At 42.3% G+C, this 21408-nt stretch overlaps 1 protein-coding gene across 1 annotated transcript in view; it reads left to right on the top strand.

The window, feature by feature from the left end:
• FDXR (ferredoxin reductase) overlaps window positions 1–21120 on the top strand; it is a 35939-nt gene extending 14819 nt beyond the window's left edge. The window contains exons 3-12 of the mRNA XM_081316457.1: window positions 4635–4730; window positions 5667–5789; window positions 8095–8208; window positions 9403–9504; window positions 10547–10654; window positions 12163–12247; window positions 16097–16296; window positions 16818–16989; window positions 17344–17517; window positions 20038–21120. Of these exons, the coding sequence (XP_081172583.1) occupies window positions 4635–4730; window positions 5667–5789; window positions 8095–8208; window positions 9403–9504; window positions 10547–10654; window positions 12163–12247; window positions 16097–16296; window positions 16818–16989; window positions 17344–17517; window positions 20038–20165 (1302 nt within the window). The 3' untranslated portion in view covers window positions 20166–21120. The remainder of the gene's footprint in view (window positions 1–4634; window positions 4731–5666; window positions 5790–8094; window positions 8209–9402; window positions 9505–10546; window positions 10655–12162; window positions 12248–16096; window positions 16297–16817; window positions 16990–17343; window positions 17518–20037) is intronic.
• The last annotated feature ends 288 nt before the right edge of the window (window positions 21121–21408 follow it).

The following is a 21408-nucleotide window of genomic DNA, read 5'->3' as shown; positions in this document are numbered from 1 at the left end:
CTCTCTCTCTCTCTCTCTCTCTCTCTCTCTCTCTCTCTCTCTCTCTCTCTCTCTCTCTCTCTCCCTCTCTCCCTCTCTCTCTCTCCCTCTCCCTCTCTCCCTCTCTCCCTCTCTCTCTCTCTCTCTCTCTCTCTCTCTCTCTCTCTCTCTCTCTCTCTCCTCGACCTTGGTTCTAGCAGTTAAGATGGTATTGCTGTTGCTGATTGTAGAGAGCCATGACAGATAATCCTGAAAGAAACAGGCTGATACTAGGAAGGAAATGGATGTTGTGGCTCTTCTCCAGCTTTCAAGGACATTGTGTTCTTTGCTCAGGAAGAAAAAAACAACCCCTGCAACTTTCTTTCCCCCCCCCCTTATTGTTAGCTTGTCATCCCTTTGTACAGCATTTATAAAATTCTCTGCACGCACAACCATACATGACTTAAAATATGAATATCTGATGCGAGTGCTGAACTCTTATGCATCTGCCCATCAGTTAAAGATTCAATGGACAAGCTCCCTTGAGACTAATACATCTGCCAGTGAGGTGCTCTGCTCAGCCAAAGAGAGACTACAAGCTCATTTCCATCTCCTTGGCTGTGGAATTTCCTTCAGCCGGCCCTGAGCTTTATCAGCTTTCAATGCCCACATCCCTGTCCAGGCTGAAGTTGCTGAGCCATCTATTCAATCAATCTGTTCCAGTTTATCATAAATGGCCTTTTAATGGTTCTCTGCTTCCCTGGGGATGTGCCTTTAATGAGGAAAGAAGACAAAATATGTTATAAATGTAAATAATGAAGGCCTGCCCTGGTGTTTGAAATCATCTTCCCTCACATGTTTGTTCAATCCATATTTGCTTCGGTCTTGTGGGAAGGATCTGGAGGCCTCATGTTTTATGGTGCATCCTTCAAAGATGTAATGATTCAAAATAGACTTGGGTATATCTGCATGGAAAAGGTCACATTTTGAAAACCGGAATAAATCTATTCATAATAGAAAAAAACTAACTTTTTTAAATGCTAAAGGTTAACTTCCACTAAAGTAACACAGAACAAACATAGAAAAGACAAAGAGAAGCCAAACCTTAGACATATACAACTAAAAACAATCATAATAAAAGAAATAATACTAATGAACCCCCTCCTCATTAACACACCCCAACTTCCAGCTAAACGAGTATAATAAGCTTGCCTTTCCTCTCCATAGTTGTCTTCCAGCCAAGTGCTTTTAACTGCATGGAGAATAATGATGAAAGCTGTATTTTCACAGTTTCCCCCCCCCAAAAAATAGCTACATATTGTCCATCCTGTACAAACTTCAGATCCTATTGCTGGATTTGCTGGATAAGCATTATTTTGTGTTTTTATCTCTCTCACTCTGTCTGTCTCTCTTTCTGTCTTACACACACACACACACACACACACACACACACACACACACACACAATATGACAGCTAGTTTGGTGTAGGGGTTCAGTCACCAGTCTAGAAATCAGGAGATGTTGAGTTCTACTCTTGTCTTAGTCAGTGGGTGATTTTGAGCCAGTCACTGTTTTTCAGACCTAGGAAGCAGGCAAACCACTTCTGAAATCTTGCCAAGAATTGGGCAAAGACCCATCCAAGCAGTTTCCAGGGTTCGAGGCTGACTCAAAGGCATGAAACAAGTGGTATATGGACAACCAATATAGTTTAAGCATAGCTGGACACTGACAATACAAAAAAAAATTCTTTGGTCAGCTTTTTGCTGCAGAAGGCCTGCCTGTCTTCTGAATAGTCAGGGGGGAGGGAATCTGAGAGTGATGGGGACTGTATTAAGCTCCCTGTGTTCACAAGCTCATTAAAGCAAATCTTTCTTTGTTATACATTTCAAGAGCTTAACAGTAAACACCCGAAGTTCTTACAATTCTGTGGGGGGAAAAATATACCCCTTTTTGAATTTTCTGAATTCTTGAATACCTTTGGTATTTTGGTTCATTGCTACTTGTTTGGACCCATACCCAGAACGAAACAACCTTGTTTCATTTGAAGTACAACAAAGAGACCCTCAAATTGGGGGTTTATTTATTTATTTGTACTTCCTTATCTAGCTTACAGTTTTAGGTTATCTTCTTCCTTAGTAGTCACCTTGTTTAGCCTCAGCAAACATTGCCCAGGTTTTGACCGCTGCAATGATTACTGTGTTAACATTAGCAGACTCCCCATCATGAAGGTTTAAAGAACTGAAACATTATCTACTATGGTGCAAAATGCAGGTGGTCTTTGACTTACAACCATTCATTTAGCAGCGGTTTGAAGTTACAGTGGCACTGAAAAAATGACTTACGACTGATCCTCACACATAACAATTGTTGCAGCATTCCCATAGTCATGAGATCAAAACTTGGATGCTTGGCAACCAACATATGTTAATGACCCTTGCAGCGCTCCGTGGTTACGTGATCATCACTTGCGACCTTCCCATCTGACTTCCAACAAGCAAAGTCAATGGGGTAAACCGGATTAGCTTAACAACCATGTGAGCCACTTAATAACCATGGCAAAAAAAAATGAAATAAAATCTGGTGTGAGTCACTTAACCACCTGGCTTAGCAATGGAAGTTCCAGTCTCAAATGTGGCAATAGGTTGAGGATTATAATGTACATTTATTTTCCTCTCCTCTTTCAGAAGGACCCAATCCGAAAATTTCATTTCTATTTTCTATCTACTGCATGTTCCAGACCTGGACAAATTTTCTATGGATATTTTCTGAGGGACAAATTAAAATTCTAAACTTGGTTTATCGCCTTGGTTTAGTTTCCTGAACTACAGTATAATTAATGCAAATCATGCAATCAGGTTCATCGCAATAAATAATTGATAGTTAAAATGGACATAAATCTTGTGATTTCTTTCTCATAGCTGCGACAAGGCAGAAGGTAGAGAGAACACCTGCAGATATTCATTCATTCAGCCATTCAGCCGACCATCTTCTAACCAACTCTGCATGGCTCCCAATCAACAGTTTAAACAACAAATGAAACCATATTAAAACTACAAATCTAAACACGTTAAAACATTAAAAACAACAAAAACATAGTGCCAAGTCAAGCTTCTAATGTGCTGCCATCCAATCTTATCCCAGCACTTGGGGAAAAGCCAGATCTTGAAAAGGGCTAGGAGGGTAAAGATCTGTTCAGGTAATACTGGACATTTACCACAACATCTAAACTAGATTGCAATTATTTTGCTTTTGTAATAGGAATCAGTAGAGTCGGAAGTATTTGGTAATTCATAGTTCACATCAGTGTTGCACAACTGTCCTATTTAATACTATGATTTTGTTAATGTAAATTCAGTTACCTTTCTAAAATGCACTGAACAAACATGTACACCAGGTCCAACAGGTTGGGTATATTTCTCTCTTTACGCACATTTGCCTTGTTGAATCCTGTGTAACTATGGATTTGGACCATATTTCGGTTAAAAATGGGGGTGATTTCCCGGGCAGTGATTTAATGACGCTGGAACTGCTGGCCAGAAATGGTTTGCACTCCAGTGGTTCAAGCTCGGCTCCGTGAGATGGAGTGAGCTCCCGTCGCTCGATCCCTAGCTCCTGCCCACCCAGCAATTCGAAAGCATGCAATGTTGCGAGTAGATAAATGGGTACTACTTTGGTGGGGGGAAACCTAGCTGCATTTGTGTGTGCAGAGAGTGGAGGCCAGCGCTGGACCTGGCCAGACATGAGGCATCATGACATGAGACAAGGTGAGGTGAGACTGATTGATGGAGGAGCCTGGAAGAGCCAGCAACCTGAGTGCACTAGTTAATTGGTGTAAAGCTAGGTTGCCCACCCCACCCCCCAGTGCATCAAGGTTAGAGGTGCAAGTTCCAAACGGAATGAACTAGCAATGTGGTTTGTCAGGAATGTATTGTGTCTGACATATGCCACTAGCAGGAAGTTCAGCAATTACTCTTGTTGTGCTCTGCATCTTCTTGAGGGCTCCGTTGCTCTGCAATTGTGGCTGCCCCAGATTTATTGATTTAATATATGTGCATGAGTGCTTTTTATTCATTTATATGAAATATATTTATACAACTTTTAAAAAATACAATTTTTAAAACGAGAGAGAGAGAGAGAGCCAGGCGAAGGGAAAGTAGAGGCAAATGTTACATTTTTCTAAAAGCTGGATCCAGAAATCTAGAATCTGTAAGCCTGGAATAATTTCTCTTTGTCTTTTAATGTAAGAAATATCTCTTGGTTTCAGCAGAAAAGCTAGATTTGAGATAATCCTTGACTGGTAAAATATTCAAGAAAGTGTTAACAATATATTGATTTCCAACACAGGTTTCTGCTTTGATAGGGCATCAAATTCAGTGATTGTGTGGGTTCTGTGAATGCTAAAATTGCAGAGAATCTACTGTGTGGAGAGGATGTAGAGCAGGAGTCTTCAAACGTGGCCCTTTTATGAATTGTGGACTTCAACTCCCAGAATTCCTCAGCCAGCGTGCCTGATCTGGAGATACCTTCCAGTCTATTTGTGAATATATTCAGCTGTGGCAAAATGATAGTCTTACATTCCCTTTTCAATTGTTTGAAACTTGGAGAATTAGATTTAAAGGAGGGTTTCATTGCTGTTATAAATGCATTATAATGATTTGGGATTCTTCTTCTCCAGCATCACAAACAGACTCAGGTGGATATTTATGAGAAGTTGCCAGTTCCATTTGGCTTGGTTCGTTTTGGAGTGGCTCCTGATCACCCAGAAGTCAAGGTTGGTACTAACTTTCTTTTCCGTATTTAGCAGTCGCAAAAGGGATCTACTAAAGTGGAGGCAGGGTAGGAGCTCCTGAAATTATTTCCTTTCTTCTCACCACCTTATCTTCATTCCATTTTTGTCTTGCCTTTTAATCTGCATATAACCTTTAGAAAATATAAGATATCTTGTGGGGGATAACAGCATACCATTTAAGCAAGATCTAGAAATACGTACTACGGGTGTGCAAAGCATTCAGAAGAGGTTTTTATGATGCATAGTACTGTGAAAGAAACACCTCTGAATTGTGAAAGCAGACGTGCCTTTTGCACACTTTGTGCAGCTGCTTCCAAAGCTATCTTCTTTTCTCTCAGTACCATATACTTGTGTGCCTACATCTACTTTGCTTCATGGGTGGCCTCAACAGAAGCTTACACAGACCTCAAGGAACGGTTTTGGAAGACGCCAAAAGAGTCTTCCAAAAGACACGGCTGCTTTAACAGGTGTTTTTTTTGCAAAGCACCTCTTTTGAACACTTTGCACAGCCTTAATATTTCATGGCATTCTGTGGGTGGGTTTTTTTTAAAATGCCTGATGTCTTGCTTTTGTCAGATGGAATGGACCAGTAATTAAGATCACTTGAGTTTGGACAGGTAAACCTGATGAAAATTCACAGTGTTTTCCTGTAAGCGAGATATGACCTTGTCTACAACTAGAATATCCGCCGCTGGCAGTAGGCCATATTGCCTTCTTCCTGTGACTGTATCTGGAAGAAAAATGTGCTGTTTTAATGGAGCTGACTGGCCTGGTGCCAGCCTGAATCGTAAAGTGAGATGCTGCAAAGTCATCAGACCTGGCCTCATTCTTTTTGCTATAGCCTCCCGCTTGGGCGCTTAGCTGCTGGGGACAAGGAGATGGCTTTCAGATGGAACCTCTCTTGACCTCTCTCCCCAGAACGTGATCAACACATTTACCCAGACAGCCCAGTCTGACCGCTGCTCCTTTTCTGGGAATGTGACTGTGGGGAGGGATGTAACGGTGGAGGAGCTGCAGAAGGCCTATCACGCAGTGGTCCTGGTAAGTGTCTTCTTGTCTGTGATTTTAACAGGCTCAAGAGAAGGAATGGCCTTTGTGAGGACAGGAAGGTATGTCAGGAGTGATACATCGGAGCATATGTTGTTTTTCGTTATACAGCAGTCCTCAACTTGCAACCATTTGGTTAATGACCGTTCAAAGTTACGCCACTAAAAAAAGTGACTTATGACCGTTTTTCACCCTTACGGCCCTTGCAGTATCTCCATGGTCAAAATTAGGACACTTAGCAAATGGCATGTATTTATGACGGTTGCGGTGTCCCAGAGTCATGTGATCACCTTTAGCGACCTCCTGTCAAGCAGAGCCTGTGAGGAAGACAGATTCACTTAGGAGCCGCGTTACTAACTTAATAACTGCAGTGATTCACTTAATAACTGTGGCAAAAAGGTCATAAAACTCAGTTATCAACTGTCTCGCTTAGCAATGGAAATCTTGGGCTCAGTTGTAGACATAAGTTGAGGACTACCTATATTCCAGGAACAGCTGGAATATATTTCTGTCCACCTATTGGGGCCACTATCATAGTATAAGAAATCAGTTGTATTAGGTTTAGCTTGTTATACTTTGCTCATGGTTTTTGGGGTTTTTTCTTTTCTGCCATCCGTAAGGATTAGGCACACTAGCAATGTTGTTAAATAAATACATACACCAGCATTGTAAAATCCTGGACCATCTTCCCATGAGATGTGGGACTGAGTTATTCACAGCTCTGCTTTTAATTGTGATGTTTGGATTTGGCTGAAATTGGCCCACTAAGCCTGGTTCACATATCCTTTCTGTGATGGGTTTAATTTAATTTAGGCTTGAGTTGCTTTGCCCTTGAATGTATTTTATTTTCACTGTTTCTTCACCAAATCATAAGGGATATGTTCACATATGTTGCTAAATCATTAACAGAGGTATTCATACATTACTCTGTACAACAACCAAATCTCATCAGGGCTTAGCATCAGATATGAATGCAGGAATGGACCATGGCTTGTTTCAGTCAAAGCTTGTTGAGCAAATCCTTGTGACATGACAGAAAGACACAAGTCCCGATAAACAAATTACCATTGCTGATACTGAGGCAGATCTCACCATTTGCACCGAGGCTTTTACAAGCAGTTTTCTCTTAATAAATCTGTGAGCCAAGTGGCTGTGCGTGTACAGCTTGTGCAGAGGCAGGTGGAGACGGCTTTCAGAGCAGCCTTGTGAAACAAGATATGGCTGCTTTAATAGTTCAAAGACAGGTGTGTCCTTCCTGTGAAGAAGTTGCAAAGCACCTCCTCTGGAGGCTTAGCAGAGGTGCATAATTTTGCAATATGAAAAAGAAATTCCTGGCGCAATCCCTATATAGCATGTTGTAATGACCTCTGCTGTAACTTGCCGTTTCAAAGGCGTAAGGTTTTTTGAAAAGAAAAAAAAAGTTCTATCTCTGTATTTCATCTACATCTTACACAATGCATCCAGGGTACCTCGTGATTGAAAATACCTCCTGTGATATGAGCAATTAAATGATTAAACAAGGGAAAGGGAAGGGGGAAAAGCCTAGAGATGCCAGGACTCTGATCTGCATCAGGAGAGTTAAAGCACACCTTTCCAGAAGGGCAGCCAACTGCAAAAGGTGATGGGAGTTCCTGCATTCTGTAGCTGCAAATCAGTATGGCTTGTTCCTCTCCTGAAAAAACTATTCAAGATGTAGGATGTAGGACCAGCAAGTTATTAATAGCATGAATGGGCCCATTGTCTACCTTTGTTGCTATTGCCTTTATTGCATCTTCCCCCCCCAGAAAAGCCCCACAAGCCTGGGCTTATGGTTTCCCACCTTTGTTGTGGCCAAAGAGGCAGGCCTAGCTGCTTGCTCCCCACTCTGCTTCCTGCAACATAGAGGCCTCCCCCTTGAACACCGCCAAAAATTGTCCAGTTCATTGTCTTATACCATCTTGGCTCAGCCCTGTGAATTAAAAAGCCAAGAACAGTGAACAGTATTATAACTCCTTTACCCATTTGCTTCAGAGAGCAGTGTCTGTAATAACATAACCAATGTAATAGTGGCAGATCTCTGAGAGTTTTGCAAACAGCAGACTGACCTTGAATTGAGGGACATAATAAATGGCCTTTCAGTGCTCTGGCAACACTTGTGGGGATTTTCAACTTTAAAGGAAATCATTCCTGACCTTTCATTCTGCCATAGTTATTTATTCGTCGGAGGGGGGGGGAAAGTTGCCCCAGAAAATAGGCCATATAATATGTATTTGAGCCACTGTTTTGTTTGCTGTAAAGCTTATTTCCCTTCTTTTCACAGTGTTATGGCGCTGAGGACAATCGGACCCTTGGAATTCCTGGGGAGGACCTTGAAGGCGTCTACACGGCGAGAGCCTTTGTAGGATGGTACAATGGCTTGCCGGAGAACAGAAACGTAAGAATTTTAATGTCGCCCTTCTTCCACCTCTCCAAGGTTGCCACCTGATCAAGCATCCAAGGGAGAGAGCTGCAGTTGGAAAAGAACACATAGATACCAAATTAAATTCAGAATGGTTTACAACTGTGAACCTGTTTGCAGATCTTCAGGAAGATTTCAGGAAATTTTCAAGAAGAGCCTGGACAATTATCTGTCTGAGATGGCATAGGTTCTCCTGATTGAGCAGGGGGCTGGACTAGAAGACCTCCAAGGTCCCTTCTAGCTCTATTCCTATTCCTATTCTGTTTGGTTAGGTTCGGTTCTACTCTACTCTACTCTACTCTACTCTACTCTACTCTACTCTACTCTACTCTACTCTACTCTACTATCTCTCTTTCATCTGCCATGGGAAGGCTAGAAGAGAAGCTCTGGGGCTTGAGAAAAAAAGAAAAATAGAGATGCTTGGAGGAGTGTTTGCCATCAGGTGTGGAACATGGGAACAGCAGCTTTTGTGATGGACATGATTATGTACCCTCCACTTTTGCTAAGCAACTTCATTTGTGAATAGTTGTCATTGTAAAATAGAAGCTGCTTAGCAGTTTTGGCCCTTCGGTGCTCTTCAAATAAATAGTATTGGCATAAACTCAGAAATTACTGGGAAAGGGTATTTCCTTATTAAATAGTGCACCCCCACATACTTTTCCCTATGAAGAAGTGATAAATATGAAGGGAAAACAGCCTTGCTCTTGTAATTTATCCTTGTCTTACAACAGTCTTTCCCTGCAAGAAGTCTTTTGAAAGTAGAAATGTTTTCCTGTGTGTTCTGTGTGATTGGACATAATCTGTATCATTGTGCATCTTAAAGGCTGTGGAAGAGCTTTCAGAGTCTCAAACTGGTCCTGAAATTATAAGGAAGAAATTCTGGTGGCTGACTGCCTTGGACGAAAGACTGAGAATGAAGCCAGGCTAGCATGAGTTGAAGGCTTACTGCAGGGGTCTCCAACCCCCGGTCCGTGGACCAGTACCGGGCTGCGGCGTGCCAGCAACCAGTCCGCACAAACAAGCAAAGCCCCATCCGAGGATGCAGGCAGCACAGAAAACCACACACCCACACACGATCCATGGAAAAACCTCTTTCCACGGAACCTGTCCCCGGTGCCCAAAAGGTTGGCAGCCTCTGGCTTACTGTGAAACATCTCTTTGTTGTTCTAGCTGAAACCAGACTTGAACAGCGAGACGGCGGTCATCCTAGGTCATGGGAATGTGGCGCTGGACATTGCACGGATTCTCCTCTCACCTCTTGAAATTCTTCGGGTAAGTTGAAAGGAGCCCTAGCTCGTTTGATCGTGCCGGGGAGCCAAACAGCGAGGTCTGCTCTCGACCTGCCAGAAAATACCCTGTCAGATAATGAAGGCTGTTGGCAAGATCCCTGACTGCAGCCATCCCGGAGTCTTGCATTTCAGGTGAACACTTGTCTGTTTTATGGGAGGGGACAGGGGTACACCCTGCGTCTGCTGCTGCAGGAATGGGGTTGTCGCATGTGAAGCGTTCTTCCAGAGTCCTCCAGGAGAAGGCTTCCGGTTTGCTTCGTCTCCTGCTGCCTTCCTTACTTTTGGGGCATGACCCTTTTATCCTTCCCTGCCTCTCCTCAACCTTCCCCAGTTCTCTCTTTTGCCTTAAGGTGGCGGGGCAGTTTTTGCTTCTCTTTCTCCCTCGGAAGCTAGAATTCTTGGGGGCAGTGAACAGTTTTTGGCTTTAGGAAATGCCATCATGATCTCCCAAGATTTCTTATACCTTCAAGTAGAGGGGGGGCAAAAGTGCATATCTAAGGCCAGATTGATCCTCTAGCTTTGTCTATTTCTCCCCAGACTTGAGAGTGCTTTTTCTTAGGCTTTGGAGGTGGAAAACACATGAAGGCTATTGCCTCGAAGTTTTGGAAGTATCTTTACTGAGACTTAAAATGCTGGTATTAAGTCTGCTTTTTGTACGTTGCTAGCTGCTTGAATTCTTTTTTTTTTAAAAAAGGAAAATGAGATTAAAATATCGGTAATAAATGCAACGGGGTTCAATTTGCTCTTATTTGTGTGTTTTAATACCTTTTTTCTCACATTAATAATTCCCATCAGTGTTGCCTCTTCCCCCCTTCCTGCTCTCCTCTCCTCAGCTTTTTCCCTTTCCATCGCAGTGTTGATATGTTGTCAGCAGATGCAGCATTGTGAAAAATGGCCAAACGGCTCCATTACTATGGCATTAACCCGAGAGAAGGTCTTTCCATTGAATGCAATTTATTCGAACAGATGGCTGCTCGTTCCAGGTTGCCTGCCCTAATCCGTGTTCTTCCTCCCCCCCCCCTTAGAAAACCGACATCACTGAAGAGTCCTTCTCGGCCTTGGCCAGCAGTAAAGTCAAACGGGTGTATCTTATTGGCAGAAGGGGTCCCCTCCAGGTGGCTTTCACCATAAAGGTAAAAGAAAAAAAGAAAAAAAGGGAGGGAGGGTAGTTCCGTAACAGGTCTTGATCTCTAGCGAGGTTGTTTGTGCTACCAAGACAAGTTCACATTGAGACGGATATGTGTAAGAAGGCCACTGAAAAGCCCACCCAACTTTTTTTTTTAATTACATTTATATCCCGCCCTTCTCCGAAGACTTAGGGCGGCTTACAAGCTTAGCAGTAGCCTTCATTCTATGTATATGCCTGCTTGTTAGGGCTTTCACACACACCCCAAGCGGCATAATTACAAAGTCAGCTTAATTGCCCCCAACAATCTGGGTCCTCATTTTACCTACCTCGGAAGGATGGAAGGCTGAGTCAACCTTGAGCCTGGTGGGACGCGAACCTGCACTAATTGCAGGCAGCTGGTGTTACTTAAGGAGGCATTAGCCCTCTGTTCCACCAAGGCTCTACTTGAAGCCCTGAGTGCAACCCTGAAGCCCTCTGCAAAACTGCTGCTGGCTGATACTGCAATTGACAATATAAACATTGTGAAATACTTAGGGAATAAGCACATGCATGTATGTCAGCCCAACAGATTAGACCAAACTAAGAATTAGATACAGTTCGGACCTACATTTATTGTTAACAGCTCTAGTGACAGACTCTGCAAGTCTGAATGTGCTTCCCTCGTCCCCCCGCCCCTCCACTTTTATCTTTGTGTGAACTAGGAAGAGGTTTTCTCGTGTTACTTTTTTGGCTGAGCTCAAGATCCTCTTCTCAGACTGTTGCATTGATAGCTGTTCTTCCTCCTGTTACTCATAGTCATTCCCTATATCCTCTACAATGTATGACTATTCATTATTTTCACTTTTTTAAAAAAAATATTTATTAAATTCATATGCCGCCCATCTCACTGCCTAAAGCTACTCTTTTTGGTTCTGTTTCCTCTCACTTTGGGGGAGAGCAAGTGTAGCGTACCAGTCAAAAGGGCAAAAGAAGCGTCCACATTGTGGTCCCTGTTAAGATCGGTCACTGACTGTGGTTTGGAAATTGAAGTAGCCCCATCCTGTTGGATGCTCAAGCAGGAAGTGAATGTACTGCTCTGAATCTAACGAAACTGCGTCCGGTTCATGGTTCTGAACCCCGAGGTTCATCTCACACTTGTTGATGTGATAGGAGTGCACTGTTCTTCTCAGGGTTGTTTCATGGCACCTGTGCATCAGCTTACCTGATCAAAATCATGTGATAGGCTTTCTATGGGTATCATCTTGATTTGCTTGTAAATGTCAGCTTTGCTTTTGAAGCTGTGGTTGCAGCTGCAAGGATTAAGCAGAGTTAGGAAAGCTTTAGGTCCAGGCATGCTATAATTCTCAGGAGATTCTTTTTTTTACTCTCAATAATACCTGCCCAGGTGACAGTGCCTAGCCAGTTTTGGCTGATTTTTGAAAACTAAGCCTATTACTGTCTCTATGTTTGAATGTCAGTCTTCCTACCGTCACCTACATTTTTGCCCTGTGTTTCTGTGTCTGAAACCTTCAGGAACTTCGGGAAATGATCAACCTACCCAGTGTTAGACCTTTCCTGGATCCTGCAGACTTCAGAGATCTTGGGGATGCCATTAAAGGTGAGGATCAGTCAGATACTTGTTGATAAAACTAGCATAAACTAACAGGTGAATATCTGACTTCAGCTAAATCTTCAGTCCTTTCTTAACAACAGCAAGTGGAACCGGAATTTCCATCGCTAAGCAATGCAGTTGTAAAGTGTAACATAGTGACTACAATTTCAACAGGCCCTGTTGCTGTTGTGAACTGAGGATTGTGGGTCATTAAGTGTGGACCTCCTCACAACTTTCTGCTGGCTTCCCACAAGCGAAGTCAGTGGGAAAGCTGGTGGGAAGTTTCAAATCTTAGGTGGTTGCTGGGTGTGAGGGTAGGTGTGCAGGCTGCCATCATGGCAGTTGGAGAGACTGATGCCAGGTCAGTGAAGGACCCCATACACTATAGCCAGATTCCTCAAAAGAAAAAGCTGCGTTGGTGCGAGCAATTTACAGGAGCAACTTGCAACCTTCCCTTCTGCCTTCCCTGTTGACTTTAGTTGTGGGAAGCCACTAGGGAAGGTTGCAACTGGCAATCACATGACCGTAGATACTACAACTGTCATAAATATGAGCCACTTGCCAAACACGCAGATTGTGATCACAGAACCATGGGCTAGAACACCAAAGACCTGTTGTAAATACCACTCATTCAGTACCATCATAACTTTGGACAGTTAGTAAATGAGTGGTTGTTAATAATGGTCCAAAAACCATTTCCTTTAATTATATTCTCTAAATGGGAATTTTAATTCAAAAACTAGGGGGCTTTCCCTTTTTCTTCTACTGGGTTGTTCTCATCTAGATTGGTTTCACTAACACTTATCATATTTTTATTCACAATCCTTACATTGCTTGTAAAGTGCCAGGAAGGACTGAAAGACAAATAATTGCAATAAATTAATTATGGGAACAAAAGTTTTAGGCTTCTCTAACTGAGACTGGTATGATAGATGGCTTAGCCCAACACATGTGGAGCAGGCCCGGTTAGGGAACAGAAGTGACATTATATCATATCTAAAGAATCAGGTTGTTTATTAAAATAGAATTAGAAAGGCACAATATTGACACTGAGCATTTTAAAAGTTGTTGTGGCCAATTTTTAAAGCTAGCCATCATAGGATTTTGATCAGTTACAAAAAGTTAAGCTTTCTAGTTTGTACTTCTAACCTGACTTATCACAGGGGTTTAAAGAATAGCCAGTGAGGGAGGGAGGGAGAGAGACAGAGACAGACTCAGGAAGAAAAGCAAACAGGGCATATTAACACTTTCAGTTGCGGAAATGGTCAAAGAGACAGACAGAAAGTAGGAGATACTTCCTCTTGTCCAAGTGACTGGAAATTTATTCCATAGATTTGCATGGGAAGAAAATCTTCCTTGCTTAAAATTAAATGGAGTGGGGATTAAGAACTAAGCACATTGCTAAGCACATTGATTTGTGCTTAGATTGTAAGCCGCCCTGAGTCTTCGGACAAGGGCGGGATATAAATGGGATTAAAATAAAAAATAAATAAATAAAACATTGCTAAGCACATTGATTTGTGCTTAGATTGTAAGCCGCCCTGAGTCTTCGGAGACGGGCGGGATATAAATGGGATTAAAATAATAAATAAATAAATAAACTACTCACTATTCATTAAGACAGAGATATCTTCATTCACCAATCCTGCAGAACTGGGAAATTGTCTGGCAATCTCCTCAAAGTAGTCTCCTGTCATACAGTGTATGACTGTCTTTGGGCCTACACCCCATAGGTACAGCATGAGGAGAAGCAAAACCCCAAAATACTGTGAAGATGGAAAGAGAAGCTAGGTTCCATGAATGAAGCAATTATGTGAATTATGGTAGGTTTCTGTAGGCTTTCAGATGTTGCTGAACCACAGATCCCAGAATACTCCCCTAACCATTTATCATGTAGTTGCTAGGTGTACTGTTGGACAACACTGGAGAGTAAGGGTGCTCCACCATAATATGGTTCCGATTTCCTCCTCGCCCATTTCTGTGCTTGAACAAATCAGCAGAAACCTTAGATGGGTCATCTGAATGGCAATTAGTAATGTCTTGAGGTAATTCAGTAGCCAGGGCCTTGAATAAGTTGGATATTTTATAATGTAACAGTTGGCCAAAATGATCCAGGCCAAAGGAAAGCAATTATGAGTCATAATCGTTAGGTATAATGATTGAGGCCAGACAAAAGCTCATTTTAAAGCCCTGGGAAATTGAAATTCGGTTGTCCCCTTCCTCAAATTCCACGTGAATTGTTATGAAGGGACAAATTTGTACAGCAGCCATCTTTCGAAATGGTTTAGTGTTCCGTGTTTTCAGTGAGCCAGACGCGTCTCCTTGTTTTCTCTCATTTTCCATCAGAACATCTCTGTGTAATAATAATAAACTGCCACCTGCGTTGCCTGGTTGAACTGCAGTGTTTTGAACATGCTTTGTAACTCTGGGAGAGAGCTGGGACTATTCCCTGGCTGAGATTTCTCCAGAAAGAAGCCCCATAAAAGCAGGGGGGGTTGAGTGGGGAGGTGAAGGTCAGAGAAGAAAAAGTATGTGACAAAAGGTGCAACTGAACAATGTAAATTAGAAGAAACTGTAGGTGGAATGCTTTTTTCAGGAAGGTTAGATAAATTCTGTGCTCAAATTTCTGTTTCAGCACTGAGCTGGCCTAAATTGCCTTTCTGATACGTTATTTCTAATTTCAAAAACCAGGCTTCTTCTCTTTGCTTTACATACTAAGGGAAGATCTTTTCGTGGATTCTCTGCTGGTGAAAAATTGCCAGTTATGTGGCTTTGATTAAGAGATGGTAATCTGGGATTTTTTCATCATACCACCCCAGTGGACTTTCATTCATGGTGACCATTCATTTTTGTATTCAGGACACATTCATTCAGCATGCATTTGTCTTCTTAAATAATTAACTTCCTAATGAATCCAATTTTCATACTTGTCCTGATGCCCCTATTGCAAAATAGAGAATAATGAACTGATATACGTGGCCATTTTCCTCCTTTCCACAACATACCACAGATTAGCCCCCTACCTTTCTACTAGCATTTGTGTACCCCAAATCATAACAGGTTCTCGACTGACAATGCGGAATCTTCTGCAAATAAATGCACACATCCACGTTGCCAGCCAAGCCAGCTCTAGCTTCACCCCAAGCATTTCTTTTTAAACAAACAAAAAAAATTCATTAAGTTTCAAAAATAAAAAAGTTAAAATACAAAATTGCAACACAAAAGGAAAAGGGGTGGGAAGAGGACAAGGGGGAAAGTTTAAAAAGTGACATAAAAAACACACCAAAAATAACATAAGAAAAGAAAGTGAGTGTGTGTGTGCGTGTATGTGTGAGAGAGAGAATAAAAATCAGTGTCAGACCTGCTTCAGCTTGAACTTCTTAAGTAGGAACGATCCTTAACTCCATTTGTTGAGAAAGGTATAGTTTATTAAAAGTCAAGTGAATTACAGTAATGCATCGCCAGAACTCGCGGGCCAAAATCCCCAAATCTAATTTTCCCCTTCCTAACTTGCCTCCCATCACTGCCCCCCCCATGTCCAATCAAATTCAAACAAGAGGTTTTTACAACGGCCACTTCTGATGTAGGTTTGGTGTGCAGCTGTGTTCCATTCCCAGCTGGTTTGACCCTGAAGCCCATCTCGCAGTGAAGATACAGTGGTTTCGTTTCCCCTCAAAGCGTCCCCCTGCCTCCTATGAAGCCCACCTTGAGTTCATGGCAGCTGATACTGAATGGTTGTGAAGCACAGGCGTGAGGTGGTAGCTGACAAGTCAGGTTATTCTTTTCAGCATGGCACAGGGGCAGACTCCGTCCCCTGGTAAATCCCTTGTTTCCCAATAGTTTTGTAACTTTCAGACATCCCAAGACCAAAGAAGCGCCTGACTGAGCTGATGATCAAAACAGCTCTGGAAGAACCGCCAGAGGAGGTGGGTGGCCGCTGGGCTTCTGCATCCAAAGAGTGGAGATTGAAGTTTCTGCGCAGTCCGCTGGAAGTGTTGCCCACCATGGATGGAAAGAGAGCAAGAGCGATCCAGTTAGCTGTCAACAGGTTGGAAGTACGATCTCAAACCTTTTCCTTTCTGGTCCTTCAACACCACCACCACCACCCCCGCCCTTAATTTATGACTTTAAGGTTGGCAACAACCTCCCCACTTTTAGCAATAAGTTAAATATAGCTTTATTTTCCCACTCTACTTCGAAGAATCAGGGTAAGTGCCTGCTCTCTGCTTAAAAGGTAGGCTTTCACTAAGCCACTATACATGTCTCCGAGGATTCACGTTCTGTGTAGCATTGTGGAAAGAACTCTTGTTTGTTTTGCATTGATGCCTGTGATAGGAGGCTGTCCTGGTAAGAAAGCTGATTGCCCAACCAACATCTAGGAGGAGAATTGGCTAAGAACTGATTTGCAGCTATTTTTTTTTTTGGTTAGATTCTAGCATCTTAAGGTGGGCTCCCATTCCATTCACACTTCCTCGAATGCTGTTTGAACCATGGGGATACCTGATCGTGCAACTGGTTTATAGGATGGTCACTCTAACATTGTTCTTCTCCGTTTTCCTGTTTCTGGACTGTGCAGGCGGCAGGAGATGCTGTGAAAGCAGTTCCCACTGGAGAGATTGAGGAACTAAGGTCTGGCCTGGTTTTTAGCAGCATTGGATACAAAAGCCTTCCAATTGATCCCGCAGTACCCTTTGACAGCAAGCGAGGTGTTATTCCCAACAATTCAGGCAGAGTTCTTGGGGCACCAGGTTAGTAGAACTCGTGCTGTGCCGCATAGAACAAATTGGTGTGATAAAGACAAATGGGGAAACAGACAGTTCAGTTACAAGGCTGAACAATGAATGGTCAGCGTGAATTATTGGGACTCAGATTACATATGCACGCCTATGCTATCCACTAAAAAAAGAAGAATTTAGCTTTTCCAGACCTCATCTTGTATTGGTCTTGAACGGATAGTGCAAGTATATCTTCTCCCTGGCATTAGCAGGAGACTTTGAATGAATGTACCACAAGAAGTTACTGCAGATTCGTGGCCATTGCTTGGATCTGTTCAAAACAAAGCATTGGATCTCAATTGCCTGGTTGGGCATTATGTTTTTCAGGGCTCTATTGCAGTGGTTGGGTAAAGAGGGGACCCACAGGTGTTATCATCACAACTATGAACGACAGTTTTGACACAGCCCAGTCTGTGCTAGAAGATCTGCAGTCTGGTGCCTTGCAACTCTCCAGTGCCAAGGAAGGCTTTGATTTAGTGAGCCGCATCCTTCAATCCCGAGGTATGTGACAGATTTTTGCAATTGCCTCTTAGTCTCCCATATACCATTTTCCAATCCTTTTTTTTACACATTTATTTCTTATCTTCAAAGCTAAAATACAAAACAAAGAAAAAGAGAAAACAAACAACAAAAACCATGTGTGTAGGGAAAAAACAAATATTCTCTCTCTATATATTTATTTATTTTTATTTTAATTGAATTTCTATACCGCCCTTCTCCCGAAGGACTCAGGGCGGTGAACAGGGCTTATAAATAGAAGTACAAAAGTTAAAAAGGATTAAATTATTGCCCAAATTAAAACAATCAAAATATAAAAAAACATTAAAACCCTAACATTCCCCCATCAGGCCAGGCCAGCTTGTTCGAATAAATGGGTCTTTAACCCGCGCCGGAAGGAGCGAAGATCCGGTGCCATCCGGAGCTCAACCGGCAGTTGATTCCATAAGGCCGGGGCGCCCACAGAGAAGGCCCTCCCCCTGGGGACCACCAGCCGGCATTCTCTGACCGGAGGCACCCTGAGGAGGCCCTCTCTGTGGGAACGCACAGGGCGGAGGGGAGTCGACGCCGGCAGCAGGTGGTCCCCGAGGATATGTGTGTGTGTGTGTGTGTGTGTGTGTGTGTGTGTGTGTGTGCGTATATACACACACAGATAGTTAAGAGGGATTTGAATTCTTCAAATTTGATTCTTCAAATCCCTCTCTTAACTCTGTTATTGTATATAACGTGTGGAAAGTCCACAAACGGCTTCCAGTCTCTTATAAAGTTGTCTAATCCATTGTCTCTAGACAAAACATTTAATTTTGCCTTCTCTGCCAATCCATTTAATTTTAAAATCCACACTTTTAACAGCCAACATCCCCTTTTCATTCCAGGGCTTAGCATAAACAATCTTGTTTTCCAATCTTGTCAATTTTAAGATGTGTAGATGTCAACTCCCAGAATCCTCCAGCCAAGGTTGGGAAACCTTGCTTTTATGCATAGGTGAGGAATCTATGGCCAGCAGAAGGCTACTAAAATAAATCACTAACTAGCCCTCACCATTGTGTCTGCTGGTGGAAGCTCCTGAGTTTATATAACAACTGGAATGTGAAAAGTTGCCCGCTTTGTATTAGTACTCTTACGACGACTTGGACTACTCCAGCTAAGGAATGTATTTTAATGAACTGTAAAACTGTGTGGCACCACGTTTGCATGGCTATCTTCAATTCACCTTTTCTAGAACCCAAATCCCTATCTTAAATGTTTTGGCCGGAATCTCCTAGTGTTGTGACAAATGTCTTTGCAATCTTAGTCTATGCTCATTGTAATGCTTTGAGGTTGTTTACTTTTTATTGTGGGATTGATATTGAAAGTGGGACTTCTCTCCAAGCTGTCTTGAGGAGCCTGCAATGCTTCTCGAGTCTTAGAACTGATCTCTCTGGATTATGCCTGTTTGTCTCAAGGAAACATACCTGCTTGAGGACAAAAATTCCCAAATGTGGTCCCCAGGCTTTGCTATTCTCTTCAGCTGCCTGTTCAGATAAAGCGGGGGGGGGGGGGATATAAACTGAATATTGGATTGGCATGCTATTCATGTGAGATTTTTCTAATGACAAGGTATTTTGGCTTTTTGACAGTTCCCCCCCACACACACACATTTATGTACTTATGCTTACGAACATCTTTGCTTGAACCTCTTATGCAGAAGTATCCCCTGAGATTGTAGGCTGCAATCTTAAATAAACATTCTAGGGACTAAGTCCCTTACCTCTGTGGGGTTTATTTATTTCTGCAGATTTGCATAATATCCAGAGATTCAAATACTAGAGGGACAAGGGGTCCCTCAGAACGCACAGTTGATATTGCTACCTAGGTAAAAAAACAGCAGAAAGGAATTGGCAGCACCAGAGACTCTTTAGCACATGGCAGATTTTCTACCCAAGTCTTTATTTTCTTGCTTTTTTTGGTATATATAGGAGGGCACAGAAGTGGTGTATTACTGTGAGAACTAGGTCTATATAAAGCAGCAATTTTGATAGGCTTAGAAATGTAAGCAGATTGTCCTCCAGAGAGCCCCGGGTTTGATAATTTCACGGTGACATGTGAAACCTGGAAAAAGCTCAAAGGAATAGACTCTCTTTTTTATGATGTGGTTGAATTTGAATCAGTTTTGCTGTGGCCCTTTCCTAATATATCTGCAAAAGCATTTTCAAGCCCAACTGGTTTTTTTATTGCCATTTTATTTAAATGCTTTCAATTAGTGTGTTCCCTCTAAATTGATTCAAATGTTTAAATGAACCAAAGGCAATTTGTCCCTGAAGATAGAGTGATGCTATTAGAAGAAACTTCCCAGAAACAGCAAAGTAATTTGATTTTTTCTGGGACTCTTGAGTCTGCCTAGTCCTTTGTCTGGAGAGCATGTCTTTAATTCATAATTTGATTCTGAAGAAGCCTCTGCGTATGTGAGGGATTCTGAGGTTTGTGTATGTGTGGTTAATTTGGATTTTGATCTGTACTTCCCCTTTCTCTGCCAATTAACAGGGGTCCACCCTGTTTCCTTTTCGGGTTGGGAGAAGATTGATGCTGTTGAAGTGACAAGAGGCAAACTGGCCGGAAAGCCTCGGGAGAAAATAGTCGATCAGGAGGAAATGCTAGAATTGATTGGATAATGAGATTGGACTTGCCCAAGATTATCAACACGATACTCCTGCACAACTCAGAGATTGCAACAGATTGTACAATTCCCTTTCATTGCTCTACAGATACACCACTAGCAGTATCTGGTGGTTTTGTATATCTACATTGGTTGGGGGTACCAAAAGTTTGTTGCTGTCCTCAGTGATGGATTTCATCTACAGCCTCTGGTGCATCCATTGTCTTTTTCAACTGGGGAGCTCTCCATTACTCTGAAGATGCTCTAAGCAGCTCCCAACAGGAGCAGTTCTCAGTCTTGGTCCCTGTAGAAAAGGGGAGGTGAGCAGATAAAGTCAGAGTTTCATTTTTAGGAATTTATCAACTGGTGTGGTAAGTGCCTTATCTGCCTTTGCAAAGGTCTGAGATTTGTTTTGTAGGGTAGAGTCAGGGTTTGAGAGTGGTGGTCCCATTTTGTTTTATCCTGATCTCAACTCCACGTATATACAGACCAGTTGAAGAAACTGCTGGACGTGATTTCCACCAGAATCCCTCTTGTCCCTGCATTTCTACTGGACTTCTGTCATTAGATCTGATGCCATGACAGCCTTCACAGAAGAGTCACAATTAAATTCACACAGGCTTACAAAGGCGTGAAGTAAATTAAATAAATGAATACAGTTTGTAGGTTGGTTTGAACATTCTGGATGTAAAAGTAAAATCGGTTTTGCTCTAAAGGAAAGGGGGAGATAAATTTGGATTTAGTAATCATGAGGATAAGTCAAAGAGGAAAGGCAATGTCAGTCCCTTTTCCTATTAGCTCTGAATATTTTTCCTGCTCATATCCTGACTTTGCTGTCCAATTGTGTATCGTATAATCATTTTTTAAAAATAAAGCTCTTTCCCAAATGGTGAACCTGGGTCAGCAGTCTAGACTTGAGTTTGTTGCCAATCATAAATCTTTTAGTCACAGCATATCCTGATTACTTCTATTGCAATTTAAGGAGCTAGAAAATGCAGAGCTAGGCTTGACAAAGTTGACTGAGTCTTGCCAGATTCTGGTGCATACTAATTTTTGATAAGTCCTGGGAAATCAAGGGAAATAGCTTCTTTTTTCCTCAAAGTTCAAACTGAAGTCGGGCTACTGTTAACAGATAAAGTAGCATACATGTGTATTTAATAAGCTGACTCCTAAGGAATAGCACCAGAGAAAATTCACCTAAACTATAACTCAGCCAACCAGTCCATTCCACTACTGCAAACATGAACGTAAAAGTTGGA

Source organism: Vipera berus (genome assembly GCF_964194415.1).
Source record: "Vipera berus genome assembly, chromosome: 2".
Classification (NCBI taxonomy): Eukaryota; Metazoa; Chordata; class Lepidosauria; order Squamata; family Viperidae; genus Vipera; species Vipera berus.
Note: the sequence above shows the minus strand (reverse complement) of the source record. Positions and strands in the feature narration are given on the sequence as shown.